The 19,341-nt window shown below is 40.0% G+C and overlaps 1 protein-coding gene across 2 annotated transcripts in view; it reads left to right on the forward strand.

Moving 5' to 3' along the window:
• LOC142340544 (ephrin type-A receptor 4-B-like) overlaps nucleotides 1-19,341 on the forward strand; it is a 56,204-nt gene that overhangs the window by 11,900 nt on the left and 24,963 nt on the right. Inside the window, exons 2-4 of one of the 2 annotated variants that reach the window (XM_075391168.1) lie at nucleotides 664-743; nucleotides 12,029-12,177; nucleotides 12,658-13,154. In XM_075391168.1, the coding sequence (XP_075247283.1) occupies nucleotides 664-743; nucleotides 12,029-12,177; nucleotides 12,658-13,154 (726 nt within the window). The remainder of the gene's footprint in view (nucleotides 1-663; nucleotides 744-12,028; nucleotides 12,178-12,657; nucleotides 13,155-19,341) is intronic. The other variant, XM_075391169.1, reaches the window with a different exon arrangement.

Consider the following 19,341-nt stretch of genomic DNA (forward strand, 5'->3'; position numbering starts at 1 on the left):
CTTCGAACAATGCCTGAACAGCTTAACCTGCCGCTTAACATGAAATGCCTTTTCACAATTGCGAAACGACAAATCATCACTACCACTTTCGTAGTTATCCATTGATGCTAAAAACGCAAAAGAGAGATTTCAAATTGGAGTGAAAAATTGTCCACCATGAGAGATCACTATTTTTTTGCGATTTGGTTGTTGACCGAGAAAAACTATAAATATTCGTGGTAGGGTAAAATAGGAAAAATATTCTTTTCGTTTTCGAATTTTTGACAAAGAAATTACATCCGACCGATTCTTTTTGATTTTTGTTATATCATCAGAGCTTTTTTTTATTCATCTGTTGCTCATATTTTGGACTTCCTTGTTTAAAAGCAAGACATTTATGGATAAGAACTGAAATGAGAAATCTTGGAAGCTTCGGTACTTTAACTGAGCTAAAAAAAATATAGCAAAAACAAAAAAAGTGCATTAACCGAAAACCCTGTCTGGAGTCATAATTTTTTTTCAGTCACGTTGAACCACTGTTTTTCGGTTCTTCTAAAACCATCAGAGTTTTTAGAGGCAAAACTAACAAACCAATTCTGGTTTCAAGTGAAGGAAATGTAATAATCGTGGAAGATACACTTTTGATTGTGTCATTATGTAAATTGATGAAGATATCTGTTTTAGACATTTGTGCCGAGTACAGTGGAGCTGATCTGAAGTCCCTCACGAATGACAGAGGGTTCTCTTCTAGCGACAGTAACGGGGTAGGTAGATCAAATGTTAAACCCAGATCCGCGTTCAACATTTAAAATGCCCAAAGTCTGGTCTGCGTGGGCACATTTTAACAAAACCCTTGTTCAAACTTAGTGGAAAGTTAACAAAATTTGCAAATCATTTTGCAAACTTTATAAAGTGATGTGTTGTACTGTCAGTGAGTGAAAAAATTTTCGCAACATTCACATTTCGCAAATTTTGACGTTTTGCGTGACTCGGCTAAAGTCACATCTGTAGCTGTAAATCTATTAAAACAGTCTACCGTTTTGGAATTTCAATTTCAAATATCAAGTAACATTGAGCTCATCGATGATAGCAACGTACAATCCAATAACGTATAAGCATCAGTACGATCATAGCAACAAGTGGTTTTTTAGACGTCAATTTTTGATGCTCATTTGGCCGGTATTTTGTCTAATAACGCATTAGTTCAATGCCAGTCACCATTTTGTGCCAATGAATCCAAAAACCCGAAAATTATTGAGCCGAATCACGTCTTATTTGATAGGTCTTATGATTAGTTTTACTTGAAATTATGTTAATTGCACTTTTTCCGAGCTTTGTACGTAAATTGGAACGTATTTTATTCAATTCGATTGCTTATTTAAATACTGGATTCTGATTGGCTAATAATCTCTCGCTTTAAATCTATTTAGTTACTAACATCCTCCGGCCCAGAGGAAGATGCTGGGAGAATCGGTACTAATTTTACAAGCGGGCGGACGAGCGAACCGGAAGACGTGCGCAATACGGCGGAGCGTGCGACGCTGTCGGAACCGTAACGAAGTTCAGTGATCCGAGCAGTGGGGTAGTAACCCCTTGGGTTGGTCTCTTCAACTACCCAAACCAAATCACCGGTCTTAAGGTGATGCTCGGCAGGCGTCTGCCACTTGGAACGTCGGTTCAGCGCCGGTACGTATTCTTTGATCCAACGAGACCAAATAGCGTTAGCGTAAGACTGCGCGCGGGCGTAACGTTTACGGTGATCGAACTCATCTACGCCAATGATGGACGGGACACTACGTGCTTGGTTACCGAGGAGAAAGTGATTAGGTGTTAATGCTCCTAGGTCGGACGGGTCGGCGCTTACGGGCGTTAGCGGACGTGAATTAAGTGCATGTTCGACCAGACAAAAAGTGGTACTTAAAACCTCATCCGTGAGGCGACGTGTTCCAAGGATTGTGTAAAGTACGCGCTTGAAACTACGTACTAGCCTCTCCCAGATGCCACCTTGGTGTGGCGCACTGGGCGGGTTGAACCTCCACTTGATGCCTTTGTGGGCAAGTTCTACAGCGATGTTGATGGTGTTCCACTTTTCGATGTTCTCGCGTAGTTCTTTTTCCGCGCCAACAAAGTTAGTGCCATTGTCTGACCAAATAATGGCTGGTGTACCCCGACGGGAGACGAACCGCTCCACTCCCATTACACACGAACTGGCGTCCATGGAAGGAACGATTTCGACATGAACGGCACGAGTAGTTAAGCATGTGAAGAGGAAACCCCACCTCTTCTCGGTAGTCCTACGTACAGTAACGTAAAACGGGCCAAAGTAGTCGACTCCGGTGTTCGTGAAGGGAGGAGACTGGTATGCAAGTCTTTCTACTGGGAGATCAGCCATGATGGGTTGAATAGTGGCAGCGCGGAACATCCTGCACGTAAGGCAGTTAGATTTAATGGAACGTAGTGAGGAACGTAATTTAAGGATAGTATAACGTTCTTGTACTTTTGCCCGCAGGTAATCAATACCTTGATGATGATGTTTGACGTGCGTGTGCCTGAGGAACAACTTTACAAACGCATGGCGTGCGTCCAGAACGATAGGATGTTTTACATCAAAGTCAACTTCGACCAACCGCTTGATGCGGCCTGCCGATCGGATTAGACGATTTGGCCCAATAAAGGGAGAAAACGGGGCAATACGGCTACTCCGTTTAACGGGTTTGTTTTCGAGAAGATCTTTTCTCTCTGCATTGAATGACTCCCCTTGCACAAGATACTGGAGATGACGCTCGGCTTCGTCAAGCTCCGTGGGGTCTATGATGCTACCATCGACATTACGGTAACATTCGTGAGAAGGTAACAAGCGGAGTACGTACGCTGTTATCCGTAACAACTTCTGATAAGAACTGTACTTATCGAAGGGAATTAGTTGCGGGGGCGGTTCCTTAGTTGACTTGGTTACGGATGCGGCCAATGATGTATTTGTTTCATCAGTTTCCTTTGTTACTATACCGAGTTTGATGTTATTAACTACTTCAGTGCTTGGTTCGAACGGGAATTGCTTGGTTCTTAAGAAATCTGGACCTCTCACCCAACTACTTGATTGCAAAACCTCAGCGGACATACCACGAGTGCCAGCATCTGCCGGATTATCGCTTGAGGCAACGTGGTTCCATTCGTCAACGCTAGTGTGTTCTAAGATTTCGCAAACACGGTTTGCAATAAATATTGAGTGCTTGGTTGCAGAGTTAAGCCATTGCAAGACAGTAGTGCTGTCGGTCCACATGAAAACCCTGTTGACTTTTACTGTGAGAGCTCGACATATATCTTGTTTCAATCGAGCGGCCAGTAGCGCTGCCTGTAATTCCAGCTTTGGAACAGTCATGACCTTCATAGGTGCTACGCGAGCTTTACCCAGGACAAACGCAAGCTCCGTTTGGGGCCCACTCGAAGTAGTTACTCGAGCTCGGAGAAATGCAACGGCACTGAAAACTTCTTGTGAACTATCGCCAAACATGTGTAGTTCCAGGTGTTCAAAGTTTCCGGAAAAGTAGCTCCTTGGTATAGTGATTGCGGCAAGTTTGGGTAGTTCTACACTCCATTCGAGGAACCTTTCAACAGTGTCTTTTGGTAATTCTTCATCCCAATGCTGCCCGCTGACACGCCAGATGTCCTTTAGTAACAATCGGGCGCCAACAGTAAATGGTGCCACTAGGCCGATGGGATCGAACACCTTAGACACTAGGCTCAATACCAAGCGTTGTGTTAAAGACTTAGTTACTGTACTGGAGGTACCCCGACTCACAACTAGAGTATCATTGTTGTGATCCCATTTCAACCCAAGCACGTGCGAAGAATCCTCCTTAGATGAGGCAATTACTTTTGGTTCGGTAGACTGAGTTGACCCATCAATTCTATCAGCCAGATTTGGTACATTGCTTAAAAACTTAGTAAGCTTAAACCCACCTAGATGGAGAAGATGTACCAACTCCTTCGATATTTTGAGAGCCCTCTCAGGTGACTCCACCGAATCCAAGTAATCGTCCATGTAGAAGTTTTCTAGGACGGCTTTGGCTGCTTCCGGGTACTGATTAACATTGTCTCGGGCCGTGCGTTGCAGTGCATAGTTAGCGCATGTGGGCGAGTCTTTAGCCCCGAATATATGGCGCGTGTATTGATACACTACAACATTTGTTGTGGGGTCCTCCCGCCACAAAAAACGCAGTGATGGCTGGTCCCAATCAGGGACACCCACTTGGAGGAACATACCCTCGATATCTGCGGACACGGCAAACTGATGTTGACGGAACCTAAGTAGTACGTGGATTAGGTTTTGGAGCAGGTCGGGGCCAGTAAGCAAAGATTTATTCAAAGAAGTACCGTGGAACTTTGCTGCACCATTTAATACCCTACGCACTTTTCCCGGTTTGTTCGGATTGATTACGGGATGGTGTGGTAGGTACCACTCTCTATCCGACCGTTGCTCTACTTTGTGAGCATCAGGGACTGTAATCAAGTAACCTTTTTCCAAGTCTTCACGGATGGTATTAGCATAAGTTTCTTTCAATGATGTATCTCTCGATAGCCGCTTTTCGAGAGACTTGAGCTGTACCAGTGACGAAAAGTAGTTATTCGGGAGCTGGGTGTTGTCATCAGCCCATAACATACCGACATCGTATCTTTGGCCGTTATGGAAGGTTGTTGTTTCAAGTATTTCCTGCGCGCGAGCATCCGCTGCGGATCTTGGGTCAACTTGCTTGAACGCGCCGTACGATTCCATATCATACCAAGATTTAACCTGACAAGCTAATTCAAAATCCTGTTCAATATTGGCTTTGAAACACGTGGAGACTAAACTTGAGCTTGACGGGAGTGGGCCACTTAAAACCCAACCTATGGGCAAGCGGACAGCGAATGGTGAGCACTTTTCGTCGGCTGAAAAATACTCTAACGGGCGGATGGCATGGTAGACATCCTGTCCAAGTATCATCTCAATTTCTCCATAGCTATATCTTACTGGATCTAGAACTGCCAAATGTGGGTACGTTTCTTGCATGGACTTCACGTCAATGATGTCGGAACCTACGTTTAATGTTTCCCTCACGTAGGGACGTACAGTAAATGCTTCGAAGTCTTGATCTTTGTGAGGTGTCACAGTCAATTGAACCACCTTTGTGTCTATGAGTTCTTCCGTGTTTATACCCTTGACGGTCAGTTTTAATGCGGTACCCTGCAAACCGAGTCTAGCTGCGAGACTATCGGACACCCAAGAGTTACTGCAAGCGGTATCGCGTAAAACCAACGCCGTAGTACTAAGACCAGAAGAATTAGTAACTTTCAGTTCCGTGACCTGAAGGAGGCCTTTGACATCCGTCACGGAAGACAAAGTGGTTGTTTTGCTTGGTTGCTGTTGACCAGTAGATGGCCTACTTGTACCTGCGTTCGACTTCGAAGTATCGATGTTGTTTGTTGAGGGTTTAGCTGGAAAAACCCTTTCAGCTCCATGAAGTAAGGTGTTATGGGAGCTGTTGCAACCATCTTTCCTACACTTACGGGGACTTGGGCATTGCCTAAACATGTGTTTATCACACAAACAAGAGAAACAGAGCTTTGCCTCAGCCACGACCTTGGCTCTCTGTGTGGGAGTCTTTTCCTTAAAGACACGGCATTCCCACAACCGGTGGCTGCCTTTGCATACAATGCAACTAGAGAATGATGTTGACGGAGATCTCTGTTGCGGCTTAAGGTTACTCTTCTGTTGCGTATTTGCAGCAAATGCCTTTGAAGCAACTTTTGATCTGGTTACTGAGTTGTTGGTATCCTCAGTCCTTGCTTTAAGTGCGGTATTCTTCATTAAATCGTGTGCTTCGGCCTTCTCTTTTAACCAATCGTTGAAATCAAGAAGAGTAGGTTTCACCCAATGCTTTTTGACCGTGAAGAGGGACCATGACTCCTTCATATTGGGTGGTAGCTTCTGTACGGCAGTGTTGAGAAGCGCAGCACTCTTTAAATCCGAATCATATGACAGTGATTTAAATACCCCGACAAGACTTGAAATGCACCCCGAGTAGTTAATGATGTTATCGCTATTGTGCATCTTCAATGGTGGAAAGCTGTTGAGTTTGTCCAAATGTGCACTTACGACCGCCTGTGGTTGGCCAAATTTACGTTCTAAGGTCCTCAGTGCGTCTTTGTACATTGCGCCGCAGTAGGCGAACTCAGCTATAGCTGTTTTAGCTTTACCTGTAACGAGGGTCTTAAGGTATGTCAATTTTACATCATCAGTTAAGGACTGAGAGTCAATTGCGCTTTTGAATTGACCATACCATTCGTGCCACTGTAGAGGATCCCCACTGTATTGTGACAACTTCCATTCGGGTAGTGGGTCATTCCTCTTGCTAGATAAGGCGTCAGTGAATGCCTTAATCAAGCTTGCATTTTCAGATGCTGGCGCTGGAGGCGTGGGATGCGGTGGGCCACCCCAACACAATGGTATCGGAGCAGTATGCCCGTATGTTGGATGTATAACCGGCGTGACGAAGGGTGGCACGATGTTAGTAGTTGTACTAAAGGGGTTAACAGGGATGCTACAGTTAGCTGCGTAGTTGCTTTTTGGATTATGTTGTGCACTCATTTGCAAGATGGGATGGCTGATGGTGGGGTTAGCTGTGCTTGGGGGTAGGTACGGTTGAACATTTTTGTAGGCGGTAGCATTATTTGTCGCCTGGTTTACGTTTGGGGGTTTATTCTGTGGAAAACTCCACAAGTTTAAATCGGGGTTACGATTAAGGGGAAGTTTGGGTGCGGTTGGGCATGGTAACAGGCGGGCTTGAGGTGAATGGACAATGTTTTGTTGTGGAATGTTGGGGACGGGTAAGTATGTTGCTGTGCTTGCTGGAGGGGGCGACGGCATCACGGGAGGCTGAGGAATAAATAATTGTTGAGGCGGGAATACGGGAGGCGGGTTCGCGAGTGGGTTTACAGGTGGAGGGACCTTATGCGGGGAATGGGCAATAGGGACTTGTGTTTGGTGTGGAATGTTACTTTGAGTTGGATTCTGTTGTTGCTGAACAACAGTCATCGACATATGTAATTGACAAGGCACACTGGAGCTTTTCGGACCCAAGAATTGATTTACCTGTGGGTTTGTTGAAAAATCAGGTACAAAGATGGAGTTCGTTGGTTCCATAACGGGTGTTGGTGGCCGGGGAGGTTGCATAGGTGGTTTGGGTGGTGGGAGTGCGACATTTTGTACGTCGACTGGTACTTGGTTCGCTTGGTTCACCTTATCACTGCTTGAGGGACTATGTGCCCTTTGATCACTGGGTGGTTGCTGCAGTTGAGCCTGGAGGTATTCCCGATACAACGCTTCTTGCTGAGCAACAGAAATTGCAACTCCTGGCCGTGTGTACTGAGAAAGCATTTCAAGGTGATTCAAGTTACCGGCAACATTATTTGTGTTTTCTGGAGGATTACTATGGGCAGTATCTTGAACAGGGGGGTCAGCGGTTGCTGAACCAGGACGAGAAAAATTTAACTCACTTGTAGCAGTCAATGAATTACCTGCTGGAACAGAATTTACCCAATCCTGAACAAGTCTCTGACTTCTATCTGATCCCCTATCTTTAAGCAAATTCAGTTCACTTGAGTGGTGACTAAACAATGATTGGTTATCCATTAATTCAGCCTCATCTAATTTAGCTGCGGCAACACGCTGGCGGTGATCTTCCTCCAATTCTTGAAGTGCCATATGCTCCATTTGTATCTCAAGCTCCTTTTTTCTCATTGCAATTTCGTGTTTTTGTTTAGCGAGGCGCATGGCAGCTTGTTCTTGTTTCTCGGCCTCTTCGCGTTTTAGTTTTGCCATTAGAAAGTCATGCTTGCGCTGGCTAGACATTGACGATGCTGTTCGACGTGAACTTCTCTTCGACTGCCCTTGAGGGTTAACGCCCTCATATACGGTGTCTCGGTGAGTAACTGAGTCAATATAGCTTCTAGCCGCAAGCAAGAAATTATCATTGATCTTAGTTACATCATCCAACCATTGCTCAAGGACAAGGTAAATTGATTCTGGGTTCTCGGCTTTACTGGCCAAGTCAAATAGTTCTTCATTTTTCTCCACCAGTTTACTGAAGACATCCTTCAACTTAGAAACCAAGCGTTCAACTTTAACCCTCCTGTCTTGACGATCTATGGCATCTGTGATGTCCTTGTGGATGTTATATAACTCAGATTCTAAATTAGATCTTGCATTAAAGAGCTTTTTCAATTTATCCTGTTGTTCGGCCATGATATTGAAATGGCTAGTTTATCAAGGTAGAGTAACCTTCAACCAACCACGTGGAATGCGGGTTATACCGAACCCAAATGACGACGATATGATAATCAAGACGTCGAAGAGCAGAAAAGAAGTTACCGAGTAATGAATTACTCGGCGAAAATGAGTAAGAAATTATAGGGTGCGTCTAACGTGCTTGAAAGCAACGTGAGACTAAACAGGAACACAGGCAACCGGGGAAAGAGGACTGGGTGGACGAAGCACGACGAAACGGGAAACGAAGCGGACGGGGCGGGAAGGACGGACGAACGGCGCGCAACGCAACAGGGAACGGAACGGAACTGGCGAAAACGCGTGTAGTAAATGGGCGACGCGACGGACGGGACGGAACCGCTGAACGAGCGACGCACGAAGAAACGGGAAACGAGACGGACAGAACGGAGGCGTTGAGCGAGTAGCACGCAACGAAACGGAAAGGCGGGTCGGAACGGGCGGGAGACGATTACGCAGCGAGCGGGGAGGTCGGGAACCACTATGGTAGCAGACCGCAGCAACAAACTCAACCAAACAAACTAGCCGTAACTCCAGAACAAACTTAAGTCACAACCTAGGAAGGAGGAGAGATGCTACTGTAAGAGGCAAACTAGCACAAGTCATTATGGGGCTTAATATATACAAATAACGAACTAATTTACGGCAAAGCTGTAGTATACTAAATGGATGAAAAGAGCAAGAAATTTACTAGCCGTAACTCTAGAATAAACCTAAGTCACACCCTAGCAGTATTCAAACCTAAACAACCGATCAGCATACCAACAATATTAAACAAACTACAGCAAAAGTTAAGTAATATGCAGCGCTTTTGTAGTCTATGAAAGCTGGAAAAGTGAAGAAACTATCTAGCCGTAACTCCAGAATAAACTTAAGTCACACCCTAGAAGGCAATACCCTAAACCAACCAACATTCATACAGTTACACGCAAACATACAGCAGCAAAAATCAATATATTACAACAGGGAGGCTAGTAAATTAGTAAAGTTGAAAAGTCGAAAAACAATCCAGCCGTAACTCGAGAATAAACTTAAGTCACACCCTAGAAAGCTGTTAGACCTGAACAACAAACCAGCATACTAGCATACTCAACATACTACAGCAAACAACATACTTCATCACATATGACATACTATATCGAAATCCGGAAAAGTAAACGGAGGAAAAGAAAAGCGAAGTCTTGGGAGAGCGACGTTATCGAAAAAAACGGAAAACGGAGAATTGTAAAGTTGAAGAACGAAAAGAACGCAGACGAAAAACGGTATATAAACGAGCGGCGAAGAAAATTATGGGAATTGGATAAATTTTTGTAGGCCGGAGGTTGTGAAAATTTTCACAACTTTTTGTGTGATGAGTTTCACTCAATTAACGAACCTTCTCGTTGAAAATAATAAATTTGACGAATTTGTTAAAATTTTATGCTTTAGTCAATTTTTTTTCAAAATTCTGGTCAATTTTTTCTGCAAATTCTTGATTACGGAACGGTAATCCAATAAACTGGACGGATTTAATCTCGAAAATACGGTTTATCAATATTCGGTATTGATTTTCTAAAGTTTTTTGAATTGCTTCAAAATTGACCAAAATTTTTCAAAATCGAACAATTTAGCATAATGTTTTCCCTATTTTCTCTATATCAAAGGTTATTTTTGATATACAAGCCGACTTGATCACATTTTACAAATTTCTCAAAATTCGACCAAAAATTTTCAAAATCGCTGTTTTTTCGTCTCCAAAAATACTTGTGGGGGGTTAATGGTGACCTCTTACGGATGATTTTCACGGATTTATCTGATTATACAACCCCTTAAAATTATTTTTGAAAAGTATCAGGGGTTGGGTTCCTTGCCGTCTAAAAAGCAGTTTGATAAATTTATGACATCAGTTCAATGTTTTTGAGTTGGATTTAATCTTACAGTATGCTGGCTTAAATGTTCCTGTGTACCAGAGAAAATAGTAGATTGAGGATCCAACGTGTTGGTCTGGGTAGCAGTCAAACACAATTGCCACATCATGAGTTTCTGAGGATTAATTCCCAATTTCTGGTTTGGGATGACCGTGGGTTTTGGGCAGCGTTGAGGGTATCTGCAGTGGTGCCCGAGCCAACTATCCGGGGTCCAGCTGTGAGTGTCAATTCTGTTGGTTTAACCTCGGCGCTTCCTTGAAATAAGGGCAAAACTTTTCGGTTGCGGGTCGATTTTTTCCCTCAACTGTAGTGGCGATATTTGATTTATTGACAAAACTTGAGCCAGGACTGGGTTGAAAACAATTGCAGCCGGTGTTATGATTCTCCATCATTACATTTTGTCGCTCGTCGATTAAGGGAACAGAGCAGTTGGAACATTTGATCTAATGTGTATTCCAAATAACCGGAACAGTTAATAACGCAAAGTTGTCAGCTCATACAAAAAACTGTCCCTTGTGGGGCGCCATAACAAAGGGTCGCGGCCCCAAAATGTAGCTGTAAATCTATTAAAACAGTCTACCGTTTTGGAATTTCAATTTCAAATATCAAGTAACATTGAGCTCATCGATGATAGCAACGTACAATCCAATAACGTATAAGCATCAGTACGATCATAGCAACAAGTGGTTTTTTAGACGTCAATTTTTGATGCTCATTTGGCCGGTATTTTGTCTAATAACGCATTAGTTCAATGCCAGTCACCATTTTGTGCCAATGAATCCAAAAACCCGAAAATTATTGAGCCGAATCACGTCTTATTTGATAGGTCTTATGATTAGTTTTACTTGAAATTATGTTAATTGCACTTTTTCCGAGCTTTGTACGTAAATTGGAACGTATTTTATTCAATTCGATTGCTTATTTAAATACTGGATTCTGATTGGCTAATAATCTCTCGCTTTAAATCTATTTAGTTACTAACAACATCTAAATTCTGGCTGACATCTTGAACTACTGCGCGGTTCTAGATTAAAGTCAAAAGTTCTCAGTAACTTCATCAGAGCTGCGTACGTAACCTGCACCCATCTCATGATTGTTAGCCAAGTTGCTCAATGACATCTGAGTACGATAAATTGTCGATCGCAATAACAATGTGTGGAAATATTGATTCCATATTTTTTTAAGTTATGCTGTTATTACTGAGCCGCATATTCATGAAAACTTCCAACAACTGGCCATTGCGTTTAATTTGCCCAAAATTACCCATTATGACTCATCACTTTACTCCTAATTCAAAAACTGTTTTAATGATTGTAATGATGAAGTTTTATCGTTTTCTCATTGTGACTAAGCTAAATCAAAATTTGTTCATCTGTCCTGCTATTAAGAAAGTTCATAAAAAAGCATAAAAAAGTTCCATTGAGCCCGAATCTTTTAAATTTTATCGTGACTAATCTTTTGGTTCTTTTATTGCTCTGAGCGATTATCACTTCAAATGAACCATTTAGTTTCAATTAGAGTTTCTAGGCATTTTTTACAGCTGCTGTTTAATTTACATTCGGCAAGAAACAAACATTTTCAATGGATAGGGCTACTAATGGCGGAGGTTTTCCATTCAGCCCTGAATTGTTATCAATACATTACTTTGTTTTTATTGCTCGGAAACAATTATTATAAGTAATTATTTGTGTAATAAATACACAATACCAAAAACGTGAAATATTTGTGGACTAATTTTTTTTTGGATTAAAATGGTTAAAAATATTTTTGTCCTATATATTTTTTTATATTTTATAAGATGTCTGATTTGAATGTTTAGTGGGAGCTGGAGTCCATTGCGAACTCAGACGGATCCCAAGCGATGTTCTGGGAGTCCTGTGATGCCCAGAGTCAAGGACACGAATCATTCCTCACAACTCCCCTCATCAACAAAGGAAAAGACATCAAAAATGTCCACATCAAAATAAGGTACACAAGCCAAAATCTAATCTCAGTTCTCGGCAACAAATTTGTATATTTTTAATAGCTAAATTTGATAAAATTGAAAATCGCTGTTGCTTCATTTAAGCCTCACGGTTTTTTTATAAGAACTAAATCAGTGCCACAGTTTTAAAATCTCGTGTCTTCATTCGCACTGTAGTTGGGAGTTTTATGTGAGTATTCAAGACTGCAGCAATCAAAAACAAATATGTTGAATTTTCGGATCTATTCGGTTTTGGCCCCCCAGCTTCATGGGCTTCATAGCTTCATATTTTTTACGCCCCCAGGCGCACGTGCTATTTTTTTACATAGTAACTTGCTATATAACATCATAAAATTTTTAACTGGGGGCGTAAAAAACACTGAGGGGGGGGGGGCGAAACAGAATAGATTAGAATTTTTGTGTGTTTGTATGTTAAACCTCTATTTTGAAATGTCAGATTTTTGAAGTAAAAATATTTTTTTTAGCTTTATCGTCTGGTGTGAGTCGCAGGCATCAGATTGCAATGAAGACAAACTAAGAGGCGAGGTTCTCCTAACTGGGAAACAAGTTTCCTTTGACGTTCAAATCAGTCAAGCCCACCGCGGATCAGTCCGCTCAGTCCGTCCACCTTTTCCACCATATTCCGCCGTGATTCCTGTCAGTTTGGACGTAGCTGCATTCCGCCTCCGCTTCTCAGACGCCGGACTCTGCATCCGAATCAGCGAGATCCAGGTCTACTCCACTTTCTGCCCATCTGAAGTGAGAAACCTGGCCTACTACCCCTTGACGTATGCGCCTCGAGCTCCAGCGGAGCCGGTTCCAGTTTTTGGACGATGTGTGATGAACTCCAGTCCGGATCCGGACGTGCATCAGTTGCAGAGTACCCAGCACTGTGCCAGTTTTGGACAATGGACGGATTCGTTCTCAACGTGTCTTTGCAACCCTGGATTCCATGCGAATCAGAATGGAACTGCTTGTCATCGTAAGTCGATTTTGTTTTCCCTTAACTTAAGTAATTTGCTTTCAAATATGCTAAGTTTCATTATGCGTATCGGATTATAGTGTGTACTATAAAGTTCTAATGTAAGCGAACGTTTCAAAACTGCTGAACATTTGCTTCCATTTCAGCTTTAAGCCAGTATGGAAAACAAGATATGTTAATTCCTTCAAGCACGAGTTTTTATTCTTACCCGACCAAAAAAAAACAAAAACAAACATCTCACGTGTGGAAAAATCGACTGATGAAATGTGATTCATAAACTGTTCATTTGTTGTATTGATAACCATACTTATGTGAAGCAAGTTAATTGTCAACTATAACCTAATATCTCAAAATATTCAGTTTTATTGGACTGGAATAGCAAATCTAGGTCTTTTTTAAAGCGAAAATCTTGGTAACTTGAAAAGTTGTGAGACGAGTTGATCAACATTGCTCAAATAAGATGATGAATGCCGCTATTACCTCTGGTCCGAATTATCTGAAAGGTCATATTTTGACCAACTTTGGCTCATATCGTTTTCAAAGAAACGCAAGCCCTTTCAATGAAATGAAGAGAAATGATTCTATACCTGGTGAGTCTAGCTAAAGCAATTATTGAGTTAGACAATGAAATTAATGACCCACGCAATTAGCAAAATTACACGAATACCCTTCAATCATCTCTCAACAGGCGACGACTATCGAACTTGTCTGAATTAAAATAAATTTTTCAAATAAAACTAATCTTCGGTTATTCTCAGACTAATTTTTTTCGCACTGTTTCACCTCGATATCAAAAATATAAATTGAAAACGAGAGTTCATTGAAAGTAATTGGACGTACATTATCATAAAGCATTCATTAAGTCCTTATTGGAAAGTTCGTAAGACGTTATAATACGGCCACAAATGCTAAATCACGTTAAGATGAGAAGCATTTTTATAACTCACGAACTGTATAATAATGTTTATTTGGTTATAATTAAATCATATAAAAGCTGAGGTTAAGAACGCTTGACCACTTTTTATTTTTTGTTTGAATGAACAAACGAGATTATTGTTTTATCACAAGGGTACGGTTGAAAAAATATGCAAGTATATTTTAAACTTCGCGAGCTTAACTACAGATGCAAAACTTTTATGACTTCAATGATGTTTTCGTGATCGTCTCTGGATGAATTGATACTGCTAAAAATTTATTCTGTTTTGTCCAATTCAGCGCATTTTTACATGATTTAGTGCCATATTATGTACGGTTGTGAGGTGAATTTTGGCAAAATTAAGCGCGTATCAGAGCATTTCTTGCATAAATTTCGAAAATTGTCCGCATCCCGGATCAGTACAATAAGCTTGAGTTCAATACAACAAGTTTTTCATTTAATTTGAAACAAATTATGCGAAAAAATGACAGTTTGACATTGAAGACCGGAAAAAAAATTACGTAATTACGTATTTTGACTCAAACTAAGCCGAAAACTATAATGTAAAATGTAAAAATAAGGTATAATGTAACTATTTTGCTAATATGGACGGCAGGCACTTTTTACTTATTGAATTAACCGTTTGTCAAGCAACTTTCTTATGAAAATCACAGGCCCATAAGAGCCTACGGATTTTAATTTAGCGTCAGCTATCAGGGTTTTTCAAATGGACATTTACTGTGAAAACTTTAACTGGCCTGAACGTTTAGCAGCTTCTAGAATTTTGCCTGTTGATTTTTTTTACGTTTTGGTATTAGATTTTCTTTGACGTCGTCGTCATTGGACGCTACCCTAAGAATCTACCCACTAAGTTTTTTTTGTTAAGCAACATCTGCATTTTAAGTACCCATTTTGATTTTAATTACTTTTTCACCAGATCTGGAGTTGAAATATTTTTTTTTCGAATTCTATCAAAACGCTGCGATATCTTCACCTCTTCCTATAGCAACTCTATTTATAACACGATGGCTTTCGCGTTCTCTTTGTCCATTATTTATTTATTATCTACGTTTCTTTTGTGAATTTTTTTCCACATTTCAAAGTTTGATGAATTTTTATGCAATATTTTTTTTTCCTGCAAACGGGCATAAGTGAATATCTTGTCCTTAAAGCAGTATACTGTTTTCTGGTGCTCGCTTACTTATTGAAACTCTTCATTTCAAACCTTCCTCGCAAAACTCCTCGTCAGTTTTTTTTTCTGGAAGATTGAGGATACAATATTTTTTGGATATTTGTTTTCATATTACTCATTAAAAGTATCTTCTAAATGAAAACTTGGAAAAAAATTATCGAAAAATGAACTATAAAAACAGCACTGTTTCTCAACTTTCAGAGTGAACATTGTCCTATATTTTTTTTGGTTTGAATAGCCTATCAGTGATGCTGTTTTGTTGTTAACACGTCAATCTGTTTCCAAATTGTTCCACTACAAATGTTCCAACTCACAGAGTTCTCTATAATTTTGTAGAACAAATGGAAGTATGGAAAAGTTTTATCAGAAAAATTGGTATTAATTGTAAGGGAGAGGATTTTTTTAGCTCGAGAAAACAATTCTTTAGTTTAATGACTAAAGAATTTTTTTCCGCGCATGGAAACGTGCGCGGAGTTAACGTTTCCAATTGTTAGGCAAGATGGTACCAGTCAAAGGGACTGAATTTTTTTATTGGTCTTATATAATGACGCATTAATTTTTAACAAAATCACTGCAGCTGTAAAATTACTTAATTCTTCGTTTTATAGTTTAATATTCGACGGTTTTAGCACTAACTATTTCAAATTGCTTCAAAACTGAAAACTCTAATATCTCTTACTATCTAGTTTTAACGGAATAGTTTTTGCCCTATTAGATAATAAGCTGAAAATTCCATCGAAAATTTAGGAATAAAAAGTAGAGATTTGATTAAGGTTTGATTCCTGGGAGCTATCGCCAAAAAAATGAAGCTGCGCCATAGGTTGTCTTGTTGGATGCCGCAGCAATTTTGAATAATTTTCGATTTTTTGAACATTGTATACAAAACAATTTGGTAGCTTTCACATTGGGAAAAATTGCAAGCAGAACGCTTGAAATTCGATATAGATTTGTGTTTAAGAGGAGCGGAGTTTCTTGTTTATGCTAATCTTGAGCTCAGAAAAAGGTTCTGGGATTCCAGCAATTTTAAAAAAGCATGTCCGAATTTTCTAAAGGAAATATCAATGATTATTTTTATCCATTCTTTTTTAAAAAATTATTGCTTTTTTTTCTGAATAAAATTCAAATTTTTCAGATTAAAGACTTGAATACCCAAGATGACACACTTATGTTTTACTTTGATGTTGAAAACAATAGGCTTTTTGGTAGTCTTCAAATTTATCACAACTTTAGTGCCGTGAAGTTTTATATTTAGCGTTCTAAGCAAACCCAAAAATTTCGCAATAAATTTTAGGGTGAATTGTTTCGAAAATTTTAGAAGGGGGTTGTAATTCTATGATCGGGTAAATCTAAATGCATAGCTGTAATCTATATCCCCATTTTTGCGTCTTTAGAGCTCTCAACTATTGCATTTTCTAATTTCAGAAAATTTTTTAGAGTATCGTTCTAGTTAACACAAAATTTTTACTTGATTACGTATTTCGGACAATAGACCTGATATCTTTACATTAAGTAAGTATACATTTTTTCCGTGAGAGCTACATTTTTTCCGTGTCAATTTTCTCCGTATTGTTGCGACCAAACTTAACTTTTAGGACATACTTTACGAATCCCAGCTGATGTTATTTATGGTCAATTTTTTAATAGGAGTTGTAGGTTATTGTTTTAAAATCGCTCGTAAAAATTTTTAACAGCAAGGCGACATGTACTTTTTCAAATTTTAGATCAGTGTAGAAGTACTCCTCCGCTCTTTAAATTGATCGGCTGCAAACTCTTACCAACAACAATATGTAAAACAACTGCGTGTTACTACTTTAACTAATTCAGAATTGAATACCATCTCACTTTATTTCTACTAACCAGCTTGGATATTCTGGCTAAATATATACCTGTATTCGAGCATTAGTCATTTCTGAGCCGGCAAGAATTCATTTTTCGACTTTAATTGAGCCACGTTCTAACCAAAGTTAGTCTTGTTAACTTACGTAAACGTGCGTTTTTAGATTAACAAGTTTTGGTCTGTGCGTGGTTGATAGACTTTTCGTTAACAAACAAAACTTAAACGTGTTTTAGTTATTCTAAATTCTTACTTCTTTCTTTCTTTTTAAATTGTTGTTAAAAAATGGCATCGTCGGTTTTTCAAAATGTCGTTACGGCAATTACGTTTATTTTTACATTCATCGCAATTATCCATGTGTTGATTGGACTTTGCACGTCGGCCTGGATTCGGGATGTCGACGCCGGAAACAGTCCCTACTTCGAACGGATTCGCAACATCCGAGAATACGAGTGGTTCCCGACTTACGAAACCCTGTTTCAATCGATGGGTTTGTGGGAAGTTAAAGCCTTCGGCAACGCTTATTACCATTTACCAGTTCGTGACTATGAGCTGGTTTTCGGTTCGATTTGTCTGATTCTATCAGTTCTCGCCGGGGTCTTGGTGTACATAATTTTTTCGTTTCAATTGCTTCTCAGAAGCGCTAATTACACAATGGGTTTGTTCCTGATGATATCGTCTTTGTGGTGTTCGTTGATGATGTTTTTCTCATCGATGTTGGGGACTACGATTTGTTTCTGGTACATCAGACGAAATATTCGGTACCAAAGATACGGATACTCGCATAACATTGCCTGGATCGGATTTGGATTTACGTTTTTCGCTCTTGTGTTTGCGATTCTCCGGTTTATAGTTCACAAAAAGAACCTGGAACGAATTACTAAAAAATTGGCTAAAAAGACGACTTTGCGGTCGACAAAGCCCCCACCGCACTTGAGCACCACAGCGTGAAAAAAACTCAAACTGTCAACATCACAGATGTAAACAAGTTGTTTATTTTTGACAGCATTTTTGTACTTGTAAAGGTTTTAAATATTTAAATTTTTAATTTTTACTAGGCTCACTAACTTCCCAGGCTGTGGTGTGCTTCCTTTGCTTTGTACGTGATTGTGTAATTTTGGAGTTAGTTAATAATTCAGAGAGCTCGCAATCAATGGACCGTTTAAATTTAACGCAACCTGTTCTTTGACTGTTTCTGTTTGATAAATAAAGCTGTAAATGACTTGAAATTTCCTGTTGCACGCTCACTAAACTGAATTGTGTAGTAATTACGGTCAGCATATTAGAAAATTTCTCAATTTGAAAATGTCTTCTATTAGAAAATTTCTCAATTTGAAAATGTCTTCTATGTAAAGATAAATTTTGATAACCGTTGGATTTTTCTCATTATATCGACACCCTATCCTGTTTACTGTGCATATACGTACTATAATATAAAATGAGGGGCTATGATGGGATAGAACCGAATATTTTTATGACCCGGATGTAAAAAAAACTCATGTCTTCTATAATTTTGTATCGTTTCTATGAATTTACATTTTTTAAATGAAAAACGAGTTCATTTGTTTATGGCAATGTTAGCCCTGGGCTCATATAAACTTCCTGAAGGAAATGAGCGGAATATTAAGATTAGTGGGAAAGAAATAAAAAAATTTATAGGCGGCATAACTCAAAGTTTAAAGTTGTCAAAGCAATTTAAGCCTGATTTAAGCTCGCATCCGAGAAGGGGGTAAAATGAGGGTGTGGGGCGGGGAGGGTTATTTAAAATTTGGTCACCATAAGGGACCCAAGTTGAAATTGGGCTCAAAAGGAGAATGAAAGATTCAGTTAAGCCTCAAAATTAATACTTACATCTCTGGACTATAAAAAGTATGGCCCAAAAGTTAGGAGCAAAGGAGTTCTTGCAAGGGTGAATTTGACAAAAATCTGGACCCAAATTTAAATATACTTCTGTAATATCTGTTATCTATCCCCCACCACCCCCTCCCCTGCCTCCGCGTCTGCCCTCCCTTAGAGTGGAGTATTTTTGGGTTGAGAGGGCAAGTGTTGGTCGAATGATGTAGTTTCTACAGCAAAATACGAGGCTGTAAATCTGGGGGATAAATGTTTAATTTCCATGTCTCTGGGTTTTATGCATCCCTTGTGAATTAGCATCTGTTCTTCTAAAATGAAGTTCACGCGAACAATTTTGTAAGCAGAGCAACCTAACAAGAGAAAACATAACAAAAAAGTGAGGAAAAAGGCG

This window comes from Convolutriloba macropyga, chromosome 6 (assembly GCF_964194025.1).
Source record: "Convolutriloba macropyga chromosome 6, txConMacr16.3, whole genome shotgun sequence".
NCBI lineage: Eukaryota > Metazoa > Xenacoelomorpha > Acoela > Convolutidae > Convolutriloba > Convolutriloba macropyga.